This window comes from Kogia breviceps, chromosome 14 (genome assembly GCF_026419965.1).
Source record: "Kogia breviceps isolate mKogBre1 chromosome 14, mKogBre1 haplotype 1, whole genome shotgun sequence".
NCBI lineage: Eukaryota > Metazoa > Chordata > Mammalia > Artiodactyla > Physeteridae > Kogia > Kogia breviceps.
In genome coordinates, this window is record NC_081323.1 from 29,133,523 (window position 1) to 29,156,766 (window position 23,244).

General features: G+C 48.8%; 1 protein-coding gene across 2 annotated transcripts in view; it reads left to right on the forward strand.

Annotated features, from left to right (window-relative positions):
- SLC24A3 (solute carrier family 24 member 3) overlaps positions 1-23,244 on the forward strand; it is a 467,486-nt gene that overhangs the window by 414,428 nt on the left and 29,814 nt on the right. For both annotated transcript variants that reach the window (XM_059038845.2, XM_067012544.1), the window contains exons 8-12: positions 3,011-3,036; positions 9,631-9,684; positions 14,215-14,348; positions 16,294-16,454; positions 17,215-17,479. In XM_059038845.2, the coding sequence (XP_058894828.1) occupies positions 3,011-3,036; positions 9,631-9,684; positions 14,215-14,348; positions 16,294-16,454; positions 17,215-17,479 (640 nt within the window). The remainder of the gene's footprint in view (positions 1-3,010; positions 3,037-9,630; positions 9,685-14,214; positions 14,349-16,293; positions 16,455-17,214; positions 17,480-23,244) is intronic.

Below are 23,244 nucleotides of genomic sequence, written 5' to 3' on the forward strand. Positions count from 1 at the left end.
AGCGGCCTCGCCCCAAACACAACCAGCAGAGCACAGAGAGCTGCTTTCCCAAGGCTCCTCTGCAAAATCCCACCTGGGAAAAGGGTGGGGCAGCTCTGACTGCTGCGCTCAGGTCTGGGGACTGCGTGTGGGTGTAACTGAGGGACACACCCGGCCCCACCTCAGAGCACCGGGCAGGAGCTGCCTCCAGAACGTCACCCCCCGCCGTGATGGCAGTGGGCTGGCCGCGGGCCGGTGCAGAAGGCCGTCTGTCCAGGGGCCCTTGCCCACCTCCCAGGAGATTTCATGGAGCCGCCAAGGGGACTTGGTCCAACTTGATCTCAACATCTCTGCCGGGGCCGGGCCGCTGAGATGCTGGGCCGGGACGTGAGCGCCACCTAGTGGGGACCGGCTGGAACTGGGGGCGCAGTTTCTTGTTTTCAGGTGGGGCAAGGCGAGTGATGTCAGGTTCTCTTCTACCCTAGTCACCCAGCCAGCAGGGGTGGGGAAGTTGTTTTGTCTTCTTTTACTCACCGAGTGAGCATGAAAATACAGAGGGATGTGCAACACTTGTCTTAGGAGAATTAAATGAAATAAAATCTGTAAGGAATAAGAAATCCACTCTAACCATCAGCAACACCAAGTGAGAGTCACCATCTTTGTCATCGTACATTTTCAGACAGGCCAGTTCCATGCTCTGTCGGCGTGGTCCGGAGATGTGGTCTCCCAGGGGAACAGTCTGTGAACAGTGCGGATTTCTTTCTGGGTGGGTGACAGTCAGCCGGCCGGCCCCCTCCAGGCACCACCAGACTCTTCAGGCAGGTCTCTTCCCTCACCACACACAAGCCTCTTTCCATTCAGGTTTTCTCAAAGGCCTAATTTATCGTCCCTTTTATCAATGTTACTGTTCTTTTTTGGAGGCTCTCGTGTTTCTACCCAATCCTCTTGGAGCAGCAGGGTCAAACCCAGACCGTGTTCACTCGTGGGCCACAGGGTAGCTGAGGCCTCAGGGCTCCAGGTGGTCAGGGACCAGCATCGCTGCCTCTGTCGTTTGGAAGTTTCTGGTTCCCTCCTCCTACCACGTTTGCATCCAGGCGTGCCTCACTATTTCTCTGGTATTGTGTTCCCTGTAAATTCTGCTCTCACTTTGGAATCCTTTGTACAATTAAGCCCATTTTGATTTTTTTTTCACCTGTCAGTTAGGTGGCACAAAATAAGGCTTCCTTAGAGCTGCTTGCATATTGTGGAGTGTTGGCTGCCCTCCCCAGAGAGGAACATTAAATTGGTGATCTAATCAACTCTTTACTAGTATCTTGTGCTCTCTTAAGTGGCTCTGAATTGATTATTCCAGCCTGCTGCCCAAGACTGATATTGAATTAACTTCAATTAATAGAAAGCATTTTCCAACTTAAATCACTGCTTCTGTTCCATGATTTCTTGGATTTTTTTGAAAGCTAGCAATTATGTAACAGTGGCTGGGAATGCCTTCCTGGGAATGAATTCCATACCATCCAGCCTGGATTGTGGGACGGTTCCCTTTACTTCTTTATTTCTCTTCCCACTCTGGTCGGACATTTTCATCCAAATGCCGCCCTGTTGGATCCAATAATGACAGATGACAAAGCGGCAAAAACTGATGAAGCCAATGTCTTTTTTTTTTTTTTTTTTTTTGCGGTACGCAGGCCTCTCACTGCTGTGGCCTCTCCCATTGCGGAGCACAGGCTCCGGACGCGCAGGCTCAGCGGCCATGGCTCACGGGCCCAGCCGCTCCGCGGCATGTGGGATCCTTCCGGACCGGGGCACGAACCCGCGTCCCTTCATCGGTAGGCAGATTCTCAACCACTGTGCCACCAGGGAAACCCAAGCCAATGTCTTTGTCAGTGTCTTGATGGGAAGAGTGAGTTACAAAGAAAAGGGTGGCCCCTTTCTCCTCATCCTCCTCTGTGCTCCTTTGGGGTGATTGGAGGGAGGTCCTCTTGTGTGCCTTTTCAGCTGCACCTGCTGGTCTTTGAGGTTTTCTCTGTCTCTCACAACTGGTGGTAGTTGTCATGGCCGGGGACTGAAGCGATGTCCCGTTGTTAGCTGAGTTTACCACCTGGGTGCAGTAATCACCCTCTACACCCAGATGCTTCTGCCTGAGAGTCTCCAGAGGGCCCCTGAACGAGAGTTGCTCAGAGATGATCGTGCTCAAATCAGTCATGTCCTGTGAGTGTGGGAGGAAGCAGCTTCCTACTTGAATGAAATAGAAGGGCATTCATTTGGTTCCAACACCATACCATCTGGGCAAATAAGGGTGCCATGAAAAGAACACGAAGTTAAGAGCCAGGGCTGGGTTCTAGGCCCAACTCTGCAGCTAATTGGGCAACCCCAGGGAAATTACTCATTTTCTCTGCAGCCCCGTTTCCCATATAAATCAAAGGGCCAGGATTATACCACTTTTTCCCCCAAGATGAGAAGTGATCTTAGATGCTATGTGGCGTAGGACTTAAATAAACTCAGTCCTGTCGTGTGTTTTCTTCGGCTCCTAACTGATCAGGGAGGGTCTCTGTTTGGCCCTTTGCACTGCTTCTGACCCTCACTGATCTCCATAGAAGCTCAGGTGCTTTCATAAAAGCTCGAAGGTGCTGTACGATGCGCAGAGACATACAGACAGCTTCCAGGGGACCCATAAGTGACTAATGTTTGCAAGCACCCACCAAGCTCCTCATCCCCTTCCAGATCTGAAATTCTACAAATAACAAGGTTGGACATGCTTCCCTCTCACTCCATCCTCTGACAGAACTTGCAGGAAGGCTGGGATGGCCTGGTGCCCACCCCAGTCTGCCAACAAGACCTCCTTCCACTAACACTGACCAGAGACTAAACCAGCACAGAGGGGAGTTTGCCCACAGATGCTTCACACCCCAAACCGGCCTCAGCCCCGATTCCCACCAGCCAGCCACAAGGGCGGATAACATGCAGTTATAAAGCATGTGTGTGCATGTGTATGTGTGTCTGTCTAATCTTCTCTCCTTTTTGTTTTTTTTCACAGTTCATTTATGATGAACAAGTTTCCTGGTAAGTACCTTTTTTCCCCTTCTAATTTCCCCTTGCTATGTGGCAGAGACAGTAAAGACCAAAGTCAGGGTCTAGGAAAGAAAGGGAAATGTCGGGGCAGCTTGGAACAACTAGCGTTTCTCAGGAACAGTCTGTTCATCTCAACAAAGAAATTAAATCAGCTTTCACGGAACAGTGACCGTTTCCCTTGGGCTGGCCTGGTGGGCTTCCTTTGGGGACCCTGTTATCTTACTGTCTTTATCATCCAGATTAGACAGCGTAAGGCAACTGTGCCTTTCCACAGTCAGTCATGGGCAAGGCCATGGTTAAGATTTGATGAACCTTTTCCAGTTGTCCAGACCGCATCAGCATATTCCAAATACCGTGTATTCAGTATATCCCAGGAACCAGAGGTGAAGCCATGACAGTGACCTTTAACCCATTAAAGTTCTGCCTAACATTCAGGAAGATCTTAGAGCTCTGAAGAATCAGTGATTTTTTTTGATAGATTAAAAAAAATTGCCCAAATTAAGTATATGGGAACATTTGCATTTGGGTCAATGTCCAAATCACCTTTTTTGAGATGGGTTCTGAGCATGTCAGCTGTGTTTGAAATGGAAATAGAAATTGGGTGTATCGTGCATTCTTGTTACATTTTTCAAATATTTGATCTTCGGAAGTAGAGTGATGTGAAAATACACCTACTTCTTCTGAAAGAACATCTCAGAAACAGGTAGTTGTGATGCTGTAGGCAGACGACTTTCGTGGTATTATTTAGAGCTAAGAATGAGCTAGAAAAAGAAGCACAAACAGCAAGGTCCTACTGTGGAGCACAGGGAACTGTATTCGATATCCTTTAGTAAACCATAATGGGAAAGAATATGAAAATAGTAATAATAATAAATTATACCTTTAATTTTAAAAAGAATTACAGGGCCCAGCAGTCTTCGTTTTCAGCAAAATGAGTGCTAGCCCTTCGTTGGAGCGACATTTCTGTGTCCTAGGATGTCTCTGTGATTTTCAGTATTCGGGGTGGTGGGGAGCATATCACATGGACCATAAACATTACACACCATCCAGGGTATTAAGATACTTTTGTCGGCTCTCTCTCCTCTGTCCGAGAGGGCAAGGGGGAGACAGCTGGGGAAACTTGCTCTAAGATGCATAGTCCCTATACTGACCCATAAAAATAAGAAGGAAGTCTTCTTTGAATAACAGTGATCGACAAGCTGAAAGGGATCAAGACGCCTGGGAGCACCGCAGGTCAGAGGTCAGAGGCCAGAGGTCAGGAAGAACCTCCTCGTGGGATCCACCTGGTGACATTTTCCCCTCAGGTCCTTGGGGATTAAGTGCAGCACCAGAAAACTTGCAGAAGCGTTCCCATTCAAACTCATGGCATGGTTAGCACAACCAGTGCTCTGCCTCAGCAAACAGTAGGTGCCTAAGTGTTGCTCAGTGTTGCTGCTCTTTGCTAACAATGCTGCCATAAGGAAAAGCAAGTTATGATCACAGTTGATCTCAGACATTTTTCGGCCGCTTTTGTGCAGAAAACCTGAAAAAAGGAGACCCACGGGTGGTTTATACTGTCTGTCAGTCTTAGAAGGAGCCCTCTCTCCACATCTCCTTGGCTTTGCTCGTGAGAAGCACGGCAGGAGGAAATGAAAGCAGGTTCATGACAAGCCTGTGTCAGTCCTTACCCTCAAGGTGTCCTTTAGGATATTTCAGATGGGAAGGAGCAAGAACAAGAGAGTCTGTTTCCTCTCCTTTCCAAAGGCTGACCCTCCTACGATGTCAGAGGAGAGAACCTGGGTTCCTAGGCTACTCCCTGAGCCTGTGCTGAAGGCCAGATTCTGAGGTCATCAGGCCCTCAGCCTGGGCACCCAGGCTCCCACAGGAGGGAGGAGGTGGGAGGGCCATGGATACACGAGTCGCAAATTCCCAAGCGGGTTTTGGTCCAGTCTGGGGTGGGTTGGAATCAAAACTCATGCACAGGCGAAACTGCGGGAAGAACTAGGGGAAGCTTTTACGGCTCGAATATCATTCTCAGACAGCCGACTTGTTACGTAATCATGGTTATTATGTGGATGGGGTGCCGGAGACAGTTTTTCATGAGTGAGGCTGAGAAATTAAAGTCTGCACCACTGACCCATCACTGCTTTGGGATTTCCAGGGATTTCACCTCCTCATCTGACTGCAAAATATACTGAACTTTAAGATATTTTTTACTGTCCACATCTCTTACTTTCTTACCCAGCCACCCATGAGTATATATTTTGCTGAAAGAGTGAGTCTAGGAGCTGATTCCTCTGATTTCTGTCCTAAGAGACAGACTCTTCAATCTGTGCAATTAAAGCACAGTAGTATTTCAATAGTTCCTTAAACAGTGAATTCCTTTCCTTGTTATAGGACATTCCAGCATGTTCTAACAATGTCAAGGCAGGTAACCAAATCACCCCAAATGTCAGTTGCACTTATTTTGAAACTAAAGTACTCTTTAGGAGGAAAGGAGCCTTGTCAAATACGAGTACGCAAGGGGAAGGTATACCCACCATGCATGGTTTAGATTCTTTTACCATTCCTCAAGCAGCATTCCACAGCAAGTCACATTCAGCCAAGAAGTGGCCATCAGAAGGCTTTTTTTTTTTTTTTTTTTTTTTTTTTTTGCGGTATGCGGGCCTCTCACTGCTGTGGCCTCTCCCGTTGCAGAGCACAGGCTCCGGACGCACAGGCCTAGCGGCCATGGCTCACGGGCCCAGCCGCTCCGCGGCATGTGGGATCTTCCCGGACCAGGGCACGAACCCGTGTCTCCTGCATCGGCAGGCGGATTCTCAACCACTGCGCCACCAGGGAAGCCCCAGAAGGCTTTTAGTAGCAGATAGTAGAAAAGCCAGCCACAGTGGATTACAGAAATAGTGGTTTATTTTTCTTACATATCAAGTATCCCAGATGTAGGTAGTACAATGGCTCTGCATTTCTCTTGACCTTTCCCTAATGACCCCAAAATGGCTGCTGTGGTTCCAGCCATCAAGTTTGGATTGAAGGCAAGAAGGAAGAAGAAGGGGCTATGTCATTTCATTGAACACCTTTCCACCTTATATCTCTTTGGTCACAACTGGGTCTGCTTTTACCAATAAGTGTCCAGGGGGGAATAGAATTATAACTTCAGACCAATCATTTATCCCACCCTCCTTGAGATCAAGGGTCCCCATTTACTGCCTCAACATAGTGGGGTTCCATTAGTAGGAAGAGGCAGGGGAATATCCGTCGGGTGCTTTTCCATCAGATACCTGCCCCAAAAGATATCTGACTTAGCATCAGAGATCCACCTAGTAGGGTATGTGTTCACCCTGCCCAGCAAGACCCCCACTGTTGCCAGAAGGAATTCAGAATGTGTCTTCAGTGAGTCTGAAGGCCTGACAAGAAAACGAAAGGATGCAGAGTGCTGTTTTTGTCTCTTCTTTGAGCAAGTCGTGACTTTGGGGGAGAAAGGAGAACCTGGGACGCGACCTGGACAATTTCCATCTGCATGGTGTTGGAGACCGGCTTTTGTGGTTCTGGACCCTGGTTAGGAAGTGGAGCCGTGCCCTATGGGCAAGGGGTGTGGGGGTGATAGGGCGTAGCCCTCCAATGCGGAAAAGAACAATCTCTGTCAGGAGAATTCAGGGCCAGTTGTAGGTGGTTCAGAGTGGAAGTTTGTGGGAAGGGAAGAGCGCACCTAGATCACACAAGCCCAGGTCCTCGGAGGACAGCGGCGGGCTGTGGCCGGGAGGGGCAGATGGGAAGAGCGTGTGACATCAGGGTCTGCAGTTGGAGTCACTTCAAGTCCCAAACTGTTCATTCCTGAGCACCTTCTGGCTGCCAGCCTCCATTCCAGAACTGGACACAGAATGCAAAACCCAATTCGGCTGTGGCCTTGGGGATGTCTGAGACTAGTGGGGAGCAGACACGTCATCACGGTGTCATTTGGAGATACTCATGGCCCCGGGGACAGGAGGTTGGGGGGCAACACCAAAGAGCAGGAAGCCAAGACTTGATGCTCAAACATGGAATCAGGCCAAAAAGCAGAGGGGCCTCAGAGAGCCTCACTTGATGAGGAGGAGGCACTGGGTGGGCCCTGAGTCTGGGTAGCAACAAGGCAAACCTGAAAGGCCAGCAGGAGAGGGAACCCCGCCGCCACAGGCATCCCTGAAATGTGACAGCAGAGACGCTTACTCAGATATTGCAATGGAAGGGCTTGCTTTGAGTAAAAAATCAAAGAGATACAAAGGAGTGAGAGTATAAATATATCTGTTCACCAAGTGCTGGACGTAATTCAGCCTCATGGGGATGTCTCTTTGACGTTGGCTTGTTTTCCAATGACCCCTCACCAAGTCATCTTGGTTGCATCTAAGCAACCACATGACTTCCCTCCAGCTCTTGGGTATCTCTTCCTTCATAATAAAGCTGGAATAAAAATTCGCTTTTCCCAGTTATGTTTATGCCATGTGTACATTGGTTTCAATGAGATAAGGACCACGCTCAGGCCCCTTGGAGGTGTCTTGCAACTAAAAATTGACATTTCGAGAAGTCTCACCTGTGCAGATGAGCTGAGCGCTGCTCTGTGCTGGGGAGGGAGGGGTGCCTGCTTGGGGGTCACTCTGTCAGGGAGGCTGATCTAAGGAGAAACCAGATCACTGAGGCGGGAATCAGATGTGAGGAGTGGTGCTGAGTGACTGCTAGAAACAGGCATTAGATGTGAATAAGTAAATAAAGAAGATAATCCCAGACTGGTCAGCAGTTTAAAGAACACAAACAGAGAGTGAAGGAGGAGTAGGCAGGGAAGACTCCTTGGAGGAAGTGACCTTTAAGCTGATATTTGCAGGATGAAAGGGACCAGCGAAGGAATGAAGGGAAAAGCATTCCTGGCAGAGGGGACGTTAAGAGCAAAGGCTCTGGGGAGAAGGAAGGAGCCTGCCGTGTGCAAATGAAAGGAGGCCAGGGTGGGACACAAGAGGATTGGGGGAAGAAGGAAAAAGAACCTGGTTTTGCAGGGAGGGGCACCTTTGATTTTTTTTCTCCAGTCTCTTGGGAAGCAATTGAAGAGTCTTAAGCAGAAGAATGACAGGATCCAGAAGCACCGAGGGCATGGGGGAGGGTAGAGAAGGGCTCCACTTTTATTTCCAGATGTGGGGCTTGACTGCGCAGTTCACTGACATGGCAAAGCCCTGGAGAACACGAAGCTGGGGCGTAGGAATTTGGAATTCTGTTCTGACCTGCATCTAGACGCCACGTGGAGAGGCTGTATTGATCCTGAACCTGGAGCGGGGAGAAGTGTGGCGTGGACGTGTCTGTTGGTTTTCCAGAAATAGGACAAGAGGACATCACCTAGAGAGAATGTTAGAAGTCACCACTGAAGAAGTGGAGGGGACACAAAGGGAGGGAGAAGAAGTTAGGGGACAGGAGGAAAACCAGGAGTGTGGCCCTCAGAAGTCAGGAGAAGAGAGTGTCTTATGAAGAGGGTGGGCAGTCAACTTCAGATGCTGCAGAAACACTGAACAGGATGACAGAGGACCACCTCTGTGGTTGTGCATATCTGCAGAATCATTCTCAGCCAATGCATAGTAGCTCATTGTCCTGTGGACATACCATAACTCATGTACCCAGTCCTTCATCTGGTAACCGCCTTGCTTCTTGCCAACACTTCATTGTTACAAAACAGCACTGCAACGAAAACCCTGTGTGTGCCTCCTCTTTACGTTTGATCACATATTTCCCCAGGATCAGTTTCCAGACATGGAACTTGAAAAAGCGAAGGAAAGCCATAACCTAGAATTTCTTCATAGATCATCCTCCAGGAACCTTTTCTTGAAGCCAAAATTACTCCCTCAATTAACTAATTAAATTCTACAGCTAAAGGGGAACCTAGAAATCAAGTTCCCTTGCTTTTTAACTGCAAGTTACTAAAGTAAAGAAAGCAGAGGAAATATTCAAAATATCAGAAGTTCAAGGTACATTCCAGAAGGTTTCATTATTTTTCTTTCTTTCTTTCTCTTGACCATTTTCCCACTCATTCATGCTAATCCTTCCTGCTAGCACCTTCCCTGCCCGAGGTGCTTGTCTCTCTCCCCCTCTGTCCTCCCCCTCCCCTCCCCCACAAGTCTTCTTCCTTTCCCTCTCCGTCTCCCTCTCTCTGCACATGCCTTGCTCTGAGGTACCTAACAATCCCTTGGTTGCCCTTATCAGTTCCTCTAGTTTGCCCTTTGTAACTGTATCTGAATAGTTTTAGTGAATGATTAAGCTGTGGTCAGATTTATACACATACCCCCATATTCAGCAACATTATAGAAGCCTTGCTGGGTTCAAAATATTCTTTGGGGTGAGTGAATAACAGAGAAGAGGGAGCATTTTCCTTTGAAGTAGGGGAGGAAGAGAAAGATGCTGAAAACCTGGGTACAGCCTAGGAAATGTCTGCAGACCAGGAAATATGTGGAACTTGTTTGCACGTCTGCTTCATGCTTGCCGTGCTTGGCAGGCTGAGCTGCCGTTCACATCACACGTGTGTCTGAGAGGACCTGCAATATGGCACATCTGTCTAGGGTGGCTTCTGTTCACTGACCATTCTTGGTTTGTCCACAGGTGGGAGTCTTTAGTCCTCGTGCTGATGTATCTCATCTACATTGTCATAATGAAGTAAGTAAAATACTTTCTTAGTTTATCTCCCAAAACTCTTTCCTACACTCAGCGTTATGGGATAATGTGGACAGAGGAACAGGGGACAGGGCGGGTACCCGTCATCAGAGGCTCACTTGGCTCCCTGGGCAGCCTGCTAGGAATCAATGCAATCTCGACTTATAGCAAAAGCAAAGACCCTTCCAACGCAAACGTATGATAGAATCGAAGCTTCATGGTTTCATTTGAGAAATCTCTCAAACACTTTCCCCTCTTCAGGACCTGGCAGCCTAGCTTTTGGCTGTTTTTTTGCTCACTTTCATGACAAGAGAGGAGGTAAAGCTCAATGTGTTATGTTTCCATATAGGTGGAGGGAAGACGGGACCAGAGCTGGATAAGAGATAACTAAAACCATGGATCAAATATCTATAGACTTCCATTATTCGTATTTTATTAGTCAGCTATTGCCGCTTAACAAATGACCACAAAACTTAATGGCTTAAAACCACAAACGTGTATTATCTTGTACAGTTTCTGAGAGTTAAGCATCCAGGAGCAGTTGAACTGGAGGGTGCTAGCTCAGGGGCTGTCATGGGATTAGAGGTAAGAGGTTGTCCAGGGCGGCTGTCATCCATTTGGGGCTCCAAGACGGCCCACTCACGCTGCTGGTGAGTAGGTGCCGGTCGTTGGCTGGAGACCCCAGTTCCTCACCGCGTGGGCTTCTCTTCAGGGCCACTCTGCTGTCCCCACACCCGGGAGTTGGCTTCCAACAGAGCAGGTGATTCAAGAGAGAGCAGGAAGGACCCAGCAACACCTTCTATGATCTGGTCTCACAAGTCACACACGGTCACTACTGCCATGTTCTGTTTATGAGAAACGAGTCCCTCAGTCCAGTCCTCACTCAACGGGTCTACTTTGCCTTTTGAAGAGAGGAGTGTCACAGAATGTGTGGATGTATTTTAAAACCACCACATTATGCGTTCCTGTTCCTCTTGGAGTCTGGACAGCTTACCACCTGTATCAAGAGTTATGTTGCTGATGTTTCCCGTACTCTAGTGTAAAATGTAAGCACCATGGTTGGAACCTGCCAGTTCATCCTTTTGCTGAGTGCCATGGAGTTGAGGACCTTGTCAACGGTGCAGAGCTATTCTGGGCTGCAGATTCCTGCCCCACGGGAGCTGTTCCTTTTGCCCTAAGTTAGTCCATACTCTCCCCAGCCTATGTGACTGCAAGAGTGACCACCTTCTCTAGGGGGCAGGGCAGCAGACCACTCTCAGAAACTGCCCATTTGGACATGTCAAGTTTTCCTTGCTGTTGAGGCCTGACAGAGATTCATTCTGGTGGCCCAGAGCCCGTTGGGAGAAATCAGTGTGGCCACTGACACGTCACAGGAACAGTGAAGGTAGGAGCTGGCTTGACCGATAGCCAGGGTGGGCTGTAAGCCATCTGCTGTCATTCCACTCAATACAGCACCCAGTTTCCACCTCAGGAGCTGTCCCCCAGTCAGTGTGGACCCAGTAACTGGGTCGTGTGACTGGAAGAGGACATTTCTACTGACAGAACAGAACCTCACCCAAACTTATCCTGGTGTGGAGTTACCATGAGGTAGCAAACAAAGAAGCCAGATCCTTTCACCACAAATCACCTTCCATTTAAGCATCGCAATACATCAGCTCCCACGGAAACCAGAGTTGGCCCAGAAGTTTTCCACAGTTTCTAGATTCCAAGGAAAGGCCTTTCAAGATGGAAGGAGCCAACCTGCTCTTCTTTCTCTCAAAGAGCAAAAACGACTACAGGAATCGGTGCCACAGTCAGGAAGCCTCAACAATAGATGTCTTCTTTCAGCATTTTTAATGTCACCTTTTTTTTTTTACATTTTGATGCTTTGAGACCCCAAAGAGTCAAGAGCTCTCATATTCCCTTTTGAAAAGGTGGATCCGTCAAGTATTCCAGAGAATTGACTGAGTGTCTGCTGTAAGCCCAATGTGGATCTAGGGTTTTAAATCTGAATTTAGATGAAAGCATTGTCCCATACTGAATTCACCAGGGGCGACACGGAATAAGGAGGTCTTCAAAAAGTGTTTTTCTTCTAAAAAGAAGGAAGATTGAGGAATTTTGCTAGCGTGCATTCTGTGACCACAGTATCCCTCTACTGAGCCATTGTAATGCCCGTGAGTTGCCTGTGGGGCACGTGGACATAAAGATAACACAGTGAACAATCTCCCCACCCCAAACCATGCCCAGTGTGAAAGCTAATGAGGTGTGTTTCTGCTGATGCCTCAGCTTTACCAACCTCCCAGCTGTTCAGACCAGCAGGATACAAATAGACCAGGGAAAGGCAGCTACTGTGCTCGTGGAATTTTCTGCATAAATTCTAGTCCTAAGTTCTAAATTGAAATCTCTGCTCTTTAGCCATCCCGCTCCATAATCAGAGACTTTAATCACTGGGTTTTATAAAATCTGATTTATAAAATTGCATGCTTCACAATAAAATAGCTTCAGGGTGCAAGTACAAAATTTAAAACATTCAATTAAAAGTATAAAACAGAGCAGCAGCCGTTAAAAACAGCATGTATTAGAATCATCAGCTGTCTCCTGGGTAGATGGCTTTAAAATAACTTTAAACATTCTGTCTGAAGGTCAAAAAGCAATTCCAGTTTGGCCCAACAGGTAGAAACCTTACGGGAGCCTGAGGCATACCCGGCCTCAGCGAGGGTTGATTTCTGTACTGCTGGGTCACTTCTCTGGGGTTTGGTCCCCAGATGAGGCAGTGTGGTCTGGTGGTTAAGATCAAGTGCTTCCTGTGCAGCCCCGGCCATGGGACCTGGGCCAGGTGATTCAGTCATTTTGAATCTCGGTTTCTGCTTCTAAAAACAGAATGAACAATGCTTCCTACCTGAAAGGGTGTTTGTAGGATGGAACATGATGGAAGAGTTAAGTAATTAACCAATATCTGCTTCCAAGAAAGCGCTTATAATAATATGATGCATAGTATTATTATCCTATTATCCAAATCCAAATAAATGTATAACACACAGTTGTTAACTTTTACAACAAACACCCAAGCGAGTCAGTATTTCTGTGGGGAAAGTGGATTCTGAGTCAAGATGCCAGAAACACCACGTCTCCCCTAGAGCCCCATCAGGAGGGGAGAGAAAGAAAGTGGGGAGGCCTTTCCATTAAGAAGAATGTTGACCGTGCAAAGCAGTCAGCAGACTAGCATGACACACCCCACGTGCTTGCCGGGAGCCCTACAACCATCAACTAGCTTCCTCCACCCACACCCCTAGCAGTTTCCCTCTCCCCACGTGACCTGAAGCCCCAGACATCATGTCAGTTCACCTACCCAAACGTCAGTGCATGTCTCTCAAAGGACCCATTTTTCACCTAACCACCATGATCACAACTAAAAGAACACTAATTCTTTGATGTGAGTAAGTATCCAGTCAGTGTTCAAATTGTCAATGGTCTCGGAAATGTCATTTTTATAGTTTTATTTTCATCTCATAAATGTCATAAATAGGGCTTCCCTGGTGGCGCAGTGGTTGAGAGTCCGCCTTCCGATGCAGGAGACACGGGGTTCGTGCCCCGGTCCGGGAAGATCCCACGTGCCGCGGAGCGGCTGGGCCCGTGAGCCATGGCCGCTGAGCCTGCGCGTCCGGAGCCTGTGCTCCGCAACGGGAGAGGCCACAATAGCGAGAGGCCCGCGTACCACAAAAAAAAAAAAAAAAAAAAAAAAAGTCATAAATATTTTCAAAACCAGTGAGTTTCCTAGGATTCCTCTATGGGAGTCTTCCAATACCAACGATAAAGGGACCAGGACATTTACCTGCTAGAACATCCTAGGAACTTGACTAAGCTTCCTCCCTTCCAACACACATGGAAGAAGCACTGCACAATGTTTTGATTCTTTTTCACTCAATCGTTCCGGAGAATCATAGCCCAGAATTTTTTCATAAAGCCAAGGGCGCAGCAGACCTGGAATTATGGCACAACAGTGACAGACATTCGCAGGCTCCCAGCCTATGACCTCAGGAAACCAAAGGCAGACAGAGACCTCGACAGCCAGCCCGCCTGTACACGTGGACCGTGACGCAGAGCCCGGGGTAGCAGCAGAGACGGACGTGACGCCTTGACCTTCCTCCACCAAGCATGCCCCTGACAGCAAAGGCCCTGGGGACGTGGCCCAGAGGAGGGAGACCTTGCCCATCCCTCTTGAGTCTCACAACAGCCCTTCCACGCACAGACCCCGAGTAAGGGGACTCAATCCCAGAGGTCCCCCTGCTGACATGGAAGACTCTGCAGAGAAGGCAGTGTGTCCCTATGTATCTATGTGATGTTGGCTTTATGTTCACTTACCGTATATTCTCAAGTTGGGAAATGGGTAGGTTGTATATTCTGGGGGAAGCAGGATGATAACATAATAACCTAATAACTTAAGGCACAGGGTCCCCCACGGGCGTCCAGGCTCGGGGAGCTGCGGGGAGCTGGGAGCCGGGGAGGCAAGTATGGCCGTGCTGATGGGCTCTTTCCGCTCATGGCCATGTCCAGATACAATGCCTGCATACACCAGTGCTTCGAGAGAAGGACCAAAGGTGCGGGAAACATGGTCAACGGCTTGGCCAACAACGCTGAAATCGACGACAGCAGCAACTGCGACGCCACCGTGGTGCTACTCAAGAGAGGTAACCCCGGGGGGCTGCGTCCCCCGCCAGGCCCCAGAGGGTGTGCCTGCCCCCGGGGAGGCCTCCCTCCCTCCCTCGCTGCATCGGGCAGGGAGCAGGTTCATCCTGGTGATGGGCAGCCTCCGAAAGCCAGTGGAAGTTCTTGGACCAAGCGTGCTGGGGGTGATATAGGGAAAGTGGGCAGATGGTAAAGGAGAGGAGGCCATGGGTGTCAAGGTGCTGACTCTGTCACATTCTGACTGAGTGACCATGAAGCAAGTTACTTAACCTCTCTGAGCCTCAGTTTTCTCTTCTGCAAAGTGAGGATAACTTTTGTAACAAGTTAAGGAGATAAAGTCTGCAGAATACTCCATTAATTATAGTTGTTATTAGCGTATTATTATATCCAAATTCACTTTCAGGCCACATTACCTCAGTTTCCGAGCTGCAAAATGACAGAGGAAATTACCCTTTTTTTCCCCAAAGTAATGCTTACATTCATTAGATGCTTATTAAGCAGCTGATACACAAAGAGATAATACAGTGCTCTCTAATAATTTTCTTTCTTCGAGGAACATGGAAAATTATCATTTATGTTTGCCTAGAATGCGTTTCATTTTTCATTTAATTTCTTTTTAACTTTCCCCTTGAAATGTGTGGGTTTATTTCTTCTCAGTCCCATTTTGTTGGCTTTTCAGGCAAAACAAAAGAAATTAGAAAATCTATAGGTTATTTCAAATACATATCTAAGTTTGAAATCTGTGGGTAATTATTAGAATTTGAAAATCAATTATTTGTTATACTTTTCTCACTAATTATATGCATGGTGAACAAAAGACTTATGAGTATTCAGTGCCATCCCACATAAGGATTTCATTTAGTTTCTTCTCTTCAGGGAAGTTCATAACCATGAAAGGAATACTCTTAGGGAACCAAAGAGAGCTACCTATTATTAGTCAGTGTTTCCAGAGATCATGTCACGGTTTAGTGGCCTAGAGAACAGGAGTGAGACCTTGGCCAGGTACCCGTGAGCTGTGTGCTCGTATTGCAGCATCCACAGAGAGGGGCTTGGGCCATGGCGGAAGTTATTTTCAGGCCTGCCAGCAGATCCTGATGCAAGATTTGCCCTAAGCCCCCTCTGGACTCGAGCCCAGCTCCCCACCCCTAGCCCCCGGTCAGCCCTGCTCACAGGCTGGTCTGCGGCAACGTGGGCATCCCCCCACCATGTCCTCCACCTGGACTAATGTCAATTCTGCAGCTTTTAATAGCTCAGAATGAGCACTGCTGACATTTGAAGGGCATAAAGTGTTACTAAAGACTATTGGGGTCTTTCCCATGCCCCAGATATGAGCGGCAGGAAAAGAATCCTTTGAGGACAAAGGGGGATTCTCTTATGTTATCACTCATTCTCACCATGTTAGTGAAGGACTCTTAAGTTGTTTCAGGTCATTTCAAAGAGGTATCAATGAGCCCCATAGAAAGCAGATTTTAACTCTTCTTCAAATTTTGATCATGACAACCCTTCCAGGATGGATGAATAGTTGGATGGATGGTTGGATGGATAGTTGGAAGGAAGGAGGAGGGAAGGGAGGAAGGAAGCTGGGGAGGGAGGGAGGGTGTAGGGAGGGAGGGAGGAAGGATAGATGGGTAGGTGGGAGGATGGATGATGGATGGATGGTTGATTGGATGGTGGATGGATGATTGGATGGATGGATGGATGGATGGATGGATGGATGGATGGATGGGTGATTGGATGGATGGATGGAAGGATGGATGGATGGGTGATTGGATGGATGAAAAGGAAAGAAGAAGGGAAGGAGGGAGGGAAGAAAGGAGGGAGGGAAGGAAGATAGGAGAAAAGAAGAGAGAGAGCAGAAAAGAAAGGAATGGAAGGAAGGTGAATGAATATCTCTTTCCTGCTCGTAGCCTCAATGTTATTTTTATTTTATGTTTTTAATTTTCCCAGCCAATTTCCACCGCAAAGCGTCAGTGATCATGGTAGATGAGCTGCTGTCGGCCTACCCACACCAGCTTTCTTTCTCTGAGGCTGGTCTTCGAATCATGATCACCAGCCACTTTCCCCCAAAGACTCGACTCTCCATGGCCAGTCGCATGTTGATCAATGAGGTATCTGGGAAAGCACCGTCCATCTGCCATGGACAGGGTGGGAAACTGGGAAGGGGAGAAAGTTTCCTGGTCTGAATGTAGAAGCACCTACCTCGGTGTTTCGCACAATAATATCCCGCAGCCATTTCCCAACATCTTTGCTCTCTGGACCAGCTGTGCATCTTGGTCCTTGCTCTTCCCTCCACATGTCCAGAGATGTGGTCCAGCTCCCAGTTATACAGAAAAACTCTTCTATGCCTTCTACCTACCTTCTTTTTATCTTCCATCTGCATAAAGCCCTCCGATGTGAATGCACAGAAGTAGTTGCTAAATCAAGGTTACCCTAGTTTAAAGTAATGCAGAGTCTCTGACCTGAATTTTCCTGGGTGTTCCTTTCTCCAGAACGGCAGCCTTATTGATACAGTAATCCAAACACATGTGTATGGCTTTCTCACGTATGGACCGAGGAATTCCTACAATCTGGAGGAGAATGTTAACACCCCAGCACACAGGGAGTCGAGAACGCTGATAGGAAAGAAGTGCCCATCTGAGACATGGGGATTCTCCTCTGAAGGGATTTGCAAGTTCCAGTGGGTCATAAAGATTAATCCTTCCTCCCAGAGTTGGTTATTACTTTGAGGAGTCCCTTAGAACTTCTCTGCAGAGTCTTCTGGAAGCACCTCCTTGCCAGCTGACTGGGAAATATCCCAATAGCTGGTGTTCTGGGTGTGAGGACTTGCAGCCCCTCTGGCCGTATTAGAACGTGCCTTTCTCTTTCCAGAGACAAAGACTGATAAACAGCAGGGCTTATGCCAATGGGGAATCCGAGGTGGCCATCAAAATCCCGATTAAGCACACGGTGGAGAACGGGATGGGGCCCAGCAGCTCCCTGGACAGAGGTGTGAACGGGACTCGGGGGGACGACGTTGTTGCTGAGGCTGGCAACGAGACGGAGAATGAAAACGACGACGACGAGAACGACGGGAACGAGGAGGAGGAGGAGGAGGAGGACGAGGAAGGGCCATACACGCCGTTCGACCCCCCCTGTAAGAGGTCCCGCGTCTGGGCTGGGGTCTGGAGCTATTTTGAGGCCACTGAGTTGATGCCCTTGACTTGGGTGACCTTTCTGATTTTAAATTCAAGGAAATATCTCTGTATGACTTAGAAATATTTATATTCATTTTTACAGCAGATAAGACTCTATTGTAGGGGGTCCAAAGATGACCAAGATGGTGACACTTGGTCATGGGTTGAAATGGGGGCATTTCAAGGAGGCTCTCTCTCAGCTGTTCCTCGGGGCCCCCTGGAGCTAAGGAGGAAAGCCCGTGGCCCTGTTGGCCAGGCACATGGTGCTGGGGGGAGAAGGGCTTCACCCACTCCATTGCAGTTGTTGGGAGGCTGTCCTGGCAAAGCCAGCCCTGGGGGCCCAGCAGCCCTCCCAGGCGGCCTTTGCTCTTCCCTCATCCCCGTTCAGGCCCCACCTGTCCCAGGACCTGCTATTTCCAGGGTGGGCACCACAGGGGATGCACATCTGGGTAGAAAGTGCCTAAATCACACCGCGGGACTGGCCCAGGGAATCTCCTGGCTCCTTGACGGGTGGAGGCACAGGCAGAGGCTGGTAAAGCTTTCAGGACCCCGGCCACCAGGGCAGTATCTTTCTTCCCCGACTGCTGCCTCCAACAAAGACTTGGCTGTTCCTGCAGCCTTGTCCCCCAGCCCTACCCATTAGGGGAACGGGTGGACCAAACCCAAAGAATTCTGCTAGACCTTCCAGAAGTTTCTGGCTGTTTCAAGAAAGAATGCAATGGTCCAATTTGCATTCATTGCCAAGTGTGTGAAGTTTAATTAGCCTGTGTGTCTTCTCTGAGGTGCTGGGATGGATGGGGGCTGTAGGTTTTCAGGTGGGAGTGCTAGTTCCATGTGAAAGGCCATTTAATGGTGAGACGTGGGCACAGGGTATCAGAGTCGCATGTTACTTTTGGATGCAGGGTCCTTCTGTGCCCCTCTTTGTGTCCAGGGACAGCAGGTAAAGCTCAGGGGGGCACCGGGGCCCCCACAGGGTTCCTGAGATCTCAATCTGGTCAAGGGCTGACCAAAACTACTAGAAAATACCCACCCAGATTCCTAGACCCCACACTCCAGAATCGCCCGCCCAGAGTTAAGTCATTACTTGTTAGTAGGTTATCTTGCTAGAAAAAACTATCCTGGCTCTTTATCCATTTTGCCACCTTTGGCAACATTTCTTGGCAACCTTCCTATCACCCAGGACAAACACATGTTAAGGATGAAATGACCAGACACCCCGCTCCTCCTTCGTAAGGCCTTGTGTTCATTTTCTATTGCTTTGTAACAAATGAGAACAAGCCTCGCAGCTTAAACCGGTTGGTTTGCTCGGGTTCTGGGGGTCAGAAGTCCGGCGTGGCCTGGCTGGGTGTTCTGAGGCTCACAGGGCCGTGCTGGAGCAGGGTAGGCAGGGCTGTGGTCCTTCCTAGAGGCCCCGGCACACTCGGGTTTCTGGCAGGAGTGGGTTCCTGGTGGTTGCAGGGCTGAATCTGTCTCCTCCTCGTGGCTGTCACCGGGGCTGCTCCCTGCCCCAAGGCCACCACCTTCTGCTCCTGTGGCCCCTCGTCTAGCAAACCAGCACCGTGTGTTGTGTCTGGACCTCCCCACTCTCCTCACCCCTGTAGCCTCCCCTCTGCTTCCGAGGGCTCCCGTGATGGATCATGACCTGCCCGTCTGGAGGTCAGCTCTGCCCTAGAGCCTAGCACAGTTAGGGCTGCTGGGTCCTCCTTCCCACAGGCTGTGAAAACTGGGGCACAGGGACTTCCCTGGTGGCGCAGTGGTTAAGAATCTTCCTGCTAATACAGGGGACACGGGTTCGAGCCCTGGTCCGGGAAGATCCCACATGCCGCGGAGCAACTAAGCCCGTGCGCCACAACTACTGAGCCTGCCCTCTAGAGCCCGCGAGCCACAACTACTGAGCCCACGTGCTGCAACTACTGAAGCCCGCGTGCCTAGAGCCCGTTCTCTGCAACAAGAGAAGCCACAGCAATAAGAAGCCCGTGCACCACAACGAAGTGTAGCCCCCGCTCACATGCAGCAATGAAGACCCAATGCAGCCAAAAAAATCAATCAATTAAAAAAAAAAAAACTGGGGCACAGACCTTGGGGGCCACACCTGGAATTCTGCCTCCCCCAGTCCATGTTTTTAGAATTCACCATCAGCAGCCCTCAACCAAGCTCCAGGAATGCTTACTTGGCTAAAGTCTTACCCTGACGAAGGAAGCCGTGAGGCCAGTTTACGAGTTTGTAAGTGGCTGGCGCTGTGTTGGCCGCGGAGCCCAGGAGCCCATGTGCACCCCTCCAGGAAAACATCAGAGCCACATGTGTGAGAGCAGACAACCCTCATCACTCAGTGGGACAGAAGGGCCCCCTTTGGGTCACGTGTTCCCTATTTCTCACCTGGACGAGGTACATCCCAGACCTAACGGTGAGGTTTCGGGGTATCTTGAACTCCTGCTCCCCACCCTTGCCCCTGGGGTTAGGATGCAGATGTGGAGGCCCCAGGGCCTTCTCACGTGTTGGGAGACATGGCTGCAGGTGTGGGCTCAGGCACCCACCTCAGGCACCCTCCGTCCTTTGGAAGCACAGGCCTTCAAGGGGAAGGGATTCTCTGCGTGGTCCTGCCACCCCGGGGTCTCGGCTTCACCCCAAAGCCCCGAGGTGCTGAGACCGGGAGTGGGATCCTGAGCCCCCCACACCAGCCCTTCTCACCTGGGCACCCTTGACAAAGGGTGGGCTCTGATCCGGGGGTCTCAGTTTCTGCGTGTCTAACAGGCCCTCAGGTGGTGCCATTGCTGCTGGTCCAAGGGCCGCCGCGGGTGGCGGGGGCTAGAGGCCCAGGGTCCCACCAGCCAGCTTCACGGTTCCTCTGTGTCGCCGGGGAGCCTAGGTCAGGGCCTGGTTCTGTCTCTGAAGTGGAGGATGGGCTTGTCCGAGTGTGGCACCCTGTCCTCCACCAGCTGCTGAGAAACCCTGTTCCCGGGCCCGGAACCTCCATTCGAGGCTGGGGGCTGAGTGTGCGGCCAGGCCTTCCCCTGGGCAGGGCCGCTTCGTCCCAGTGGGGAGTGGGTGGAGGCCCTCAGGCCAGCAGAGGGCCCTTGAGGCTCCTCTCAGGCCAAGTTACTTTGGCCTGAAACAGGCCCCTCCACTGGGTGGGGATGTGTTTCCCTCCCACGGGAGTCCTGCAGGGGCCTGGGTTCCCTGTGTTTCTGCCACCAGGGCTTGACTAGAGTGTGTATAATTAACAAGTAAGTAACTGTGTGGGAGTATGTAAACGACAAATATATAGGACGTGCGTGTATATGTGTGTTCGTGCATATATGTACTATGCACATGTATGATTGATTTAATGTGTGCATGTAACATGGTTTCTATATACTGTATACATTTAATATAGTGTATATTAATACAGGGATATTTACACATATTTAACATATTGTATGTTATATAATATATACACCTATATCAACACATGTTTATGTGCATATAATATACATATAGGTTGCATACATGTATTTATTATATATACCTATGCATAGTATATGTAGCTATATGTCTACATACATATAAATTGTACTTATATTCTTATCTCTTATAAGAAGAAAGCCTTCTTACTACTGACTGACAGAAAGAGAAACAGTTACATGTGTATGGAGGTAAATACACTTCCCTGGAGCACAAACTGAAACAAAATACACCAAAATATTAGTATGTTTAGCCTAGGTGGCATTATTTTTTGTTTTCTCTATATTTTCCATTTTAACACAATGTGCATTTTTATTGCCTATATAATTAGAACAAATGTATATACTTAGTTCTAGGTCTGCAATACTGAGCGATGACTTTTCCTCCATCTAACAGTATTAAGCTTCCTAAAAAGCTGATGAGGACTATAACTCAGTATGGTCTCAGCTGGTCTCAAAGCACAGTGACCATTTCATGATACGTAAAAATACTGAATCACTATGTTGTGCACCTGCAACTAATGTCATATTGTATGTTAATTATAACTCAATAAAAATAAAAATTAGGGCTTCCCTGGTGGCGTAATGGTTGAGAGTCCGCCTGCCGATGCAGGGGACACGGGTTCGTGCCCCGGTCTGGGAAGATCCCACATGCTGCAGAGCGGCTAGACCCGTGAGCCATGGCCGCTGGGCCTGCGCGTCCGGAGCCTGTGCTCTGCAACGGGACAGGCCGCAACAGTGAGAGGCCCGTGTACTGCAAAAAATAAAAAAATAAAAAATAAAAAAATAGATAAAAGTTTTAAAATAAATTTTTAAAGGACTATAACTTGGGAACAAGTTCTCTGCTTTTTAGGAAGGGTGATGCTCAAAGGGGTGCTCTGTGCTCAGAGTCCTAAGCTCACACCCTTGCTTCATCCCCTGGCTTTCTGGCTGATTTTGAAAACATCACATAATCGCTGCAACATCAGGTTCAGGTGCAGGGAGTGTTGTTTTGTTAATTTGCTGCTATGTCCTCAGCACCTGGAGCAGTGCCAGCACAGAGTGGTGTAGTGGGCATTCAATAAATATTGGTTAAATTAATGAATAGACCTACCCACCACGAGCCGGGGAAGGCTGTGTTTAGAACACATGACAGTGGAACAAAAGATGGGAAAATGTCCAGAAACACTGGCTGAAAGAAGAAGGGATACAATTTTTACCCCTTTGTTCAGAAATGGAAATTTAGACTGGCTAAAATATGGACGATCCTTATCTGAATGCAACTACTGCTCAAAATCACTTAAAAAGCACATTTCTGCATCACTTGGTTTGTTTGAGGAGTTACATTTGTTATGTTACATTTAAAGGTTCGTTGCAGATGATACTCTGAATTTCTGCTTTGTTGTTGTCAGAGTGGAGCTGTAAGTTAAAGAAAGCATATCATTTTTAATAACAGTGAAACTGTTTTCTAGATATAATGCCCTTCCAGTGTCAAGTCAGAATTTTTTCTTTTTTTTTGCGGTACATGGGCCTCTCACTGTTGTGGCCTCTCCCATTGCAGAGCACAGGCTCCGGACGCGCAGGCTCAGTGGCCATGGCTCACGGGCCCAGCCGCCCTGTGGCATGTGGGATCTTCCCAGACTGGGGCACGAACCCGTGTCCCCTGCATCCGCAGGCAGACTCTCAACCACTGCCCCACCAGGGAAGCCCCAAGTCAGAATTTTTAAAGCAGCTGAGAGAAAAAAACTCAGAACTCACTGGTGTGAACTTACACTGCTTGCAACTTGCCCTCACCAATATCATTTGCTAAGCTCTCGCAGTCATAGTTCTGACCTCATTTTCTTCTCTTTTTTATTTTCTGAAGAATGACAGAGCCAGATTGAAGTAATTTCTCTCCCCATTCTTGTGTTTCTTTGTTACTTTGATTGGGTGTGTATTTTAAATGAACCAAGTCTCTCTCTCTCTCTCTCTCTCTCTCTCTCTCTGTCTATCTGTCTCTCCCTCCCCCTGGGAGGGCATCAGGAGGACTGGGAGGTCAGTGAGGGGATGCTGAGGGCCCCAGGTGGATCCATCCCTTATCACCACAGTGCAGGGTTCAGGAATGTGCGGAATTCCAGGAGGCATTTGGGATCCAAGGATCTGGCAGTGTTCTGGATGGTGCAGCGTTTGAAAGCCCCTCACAGAAAGCTCCCAGACAGCCTTGTTGCTTTGTAATCCAGCCAGACACAGCCAGTGTTCTCATTGTTCACTCACCACCTCCAAACCTTAAATCTAACCAGATGCATAGCACCTAATGGAGAGAGACT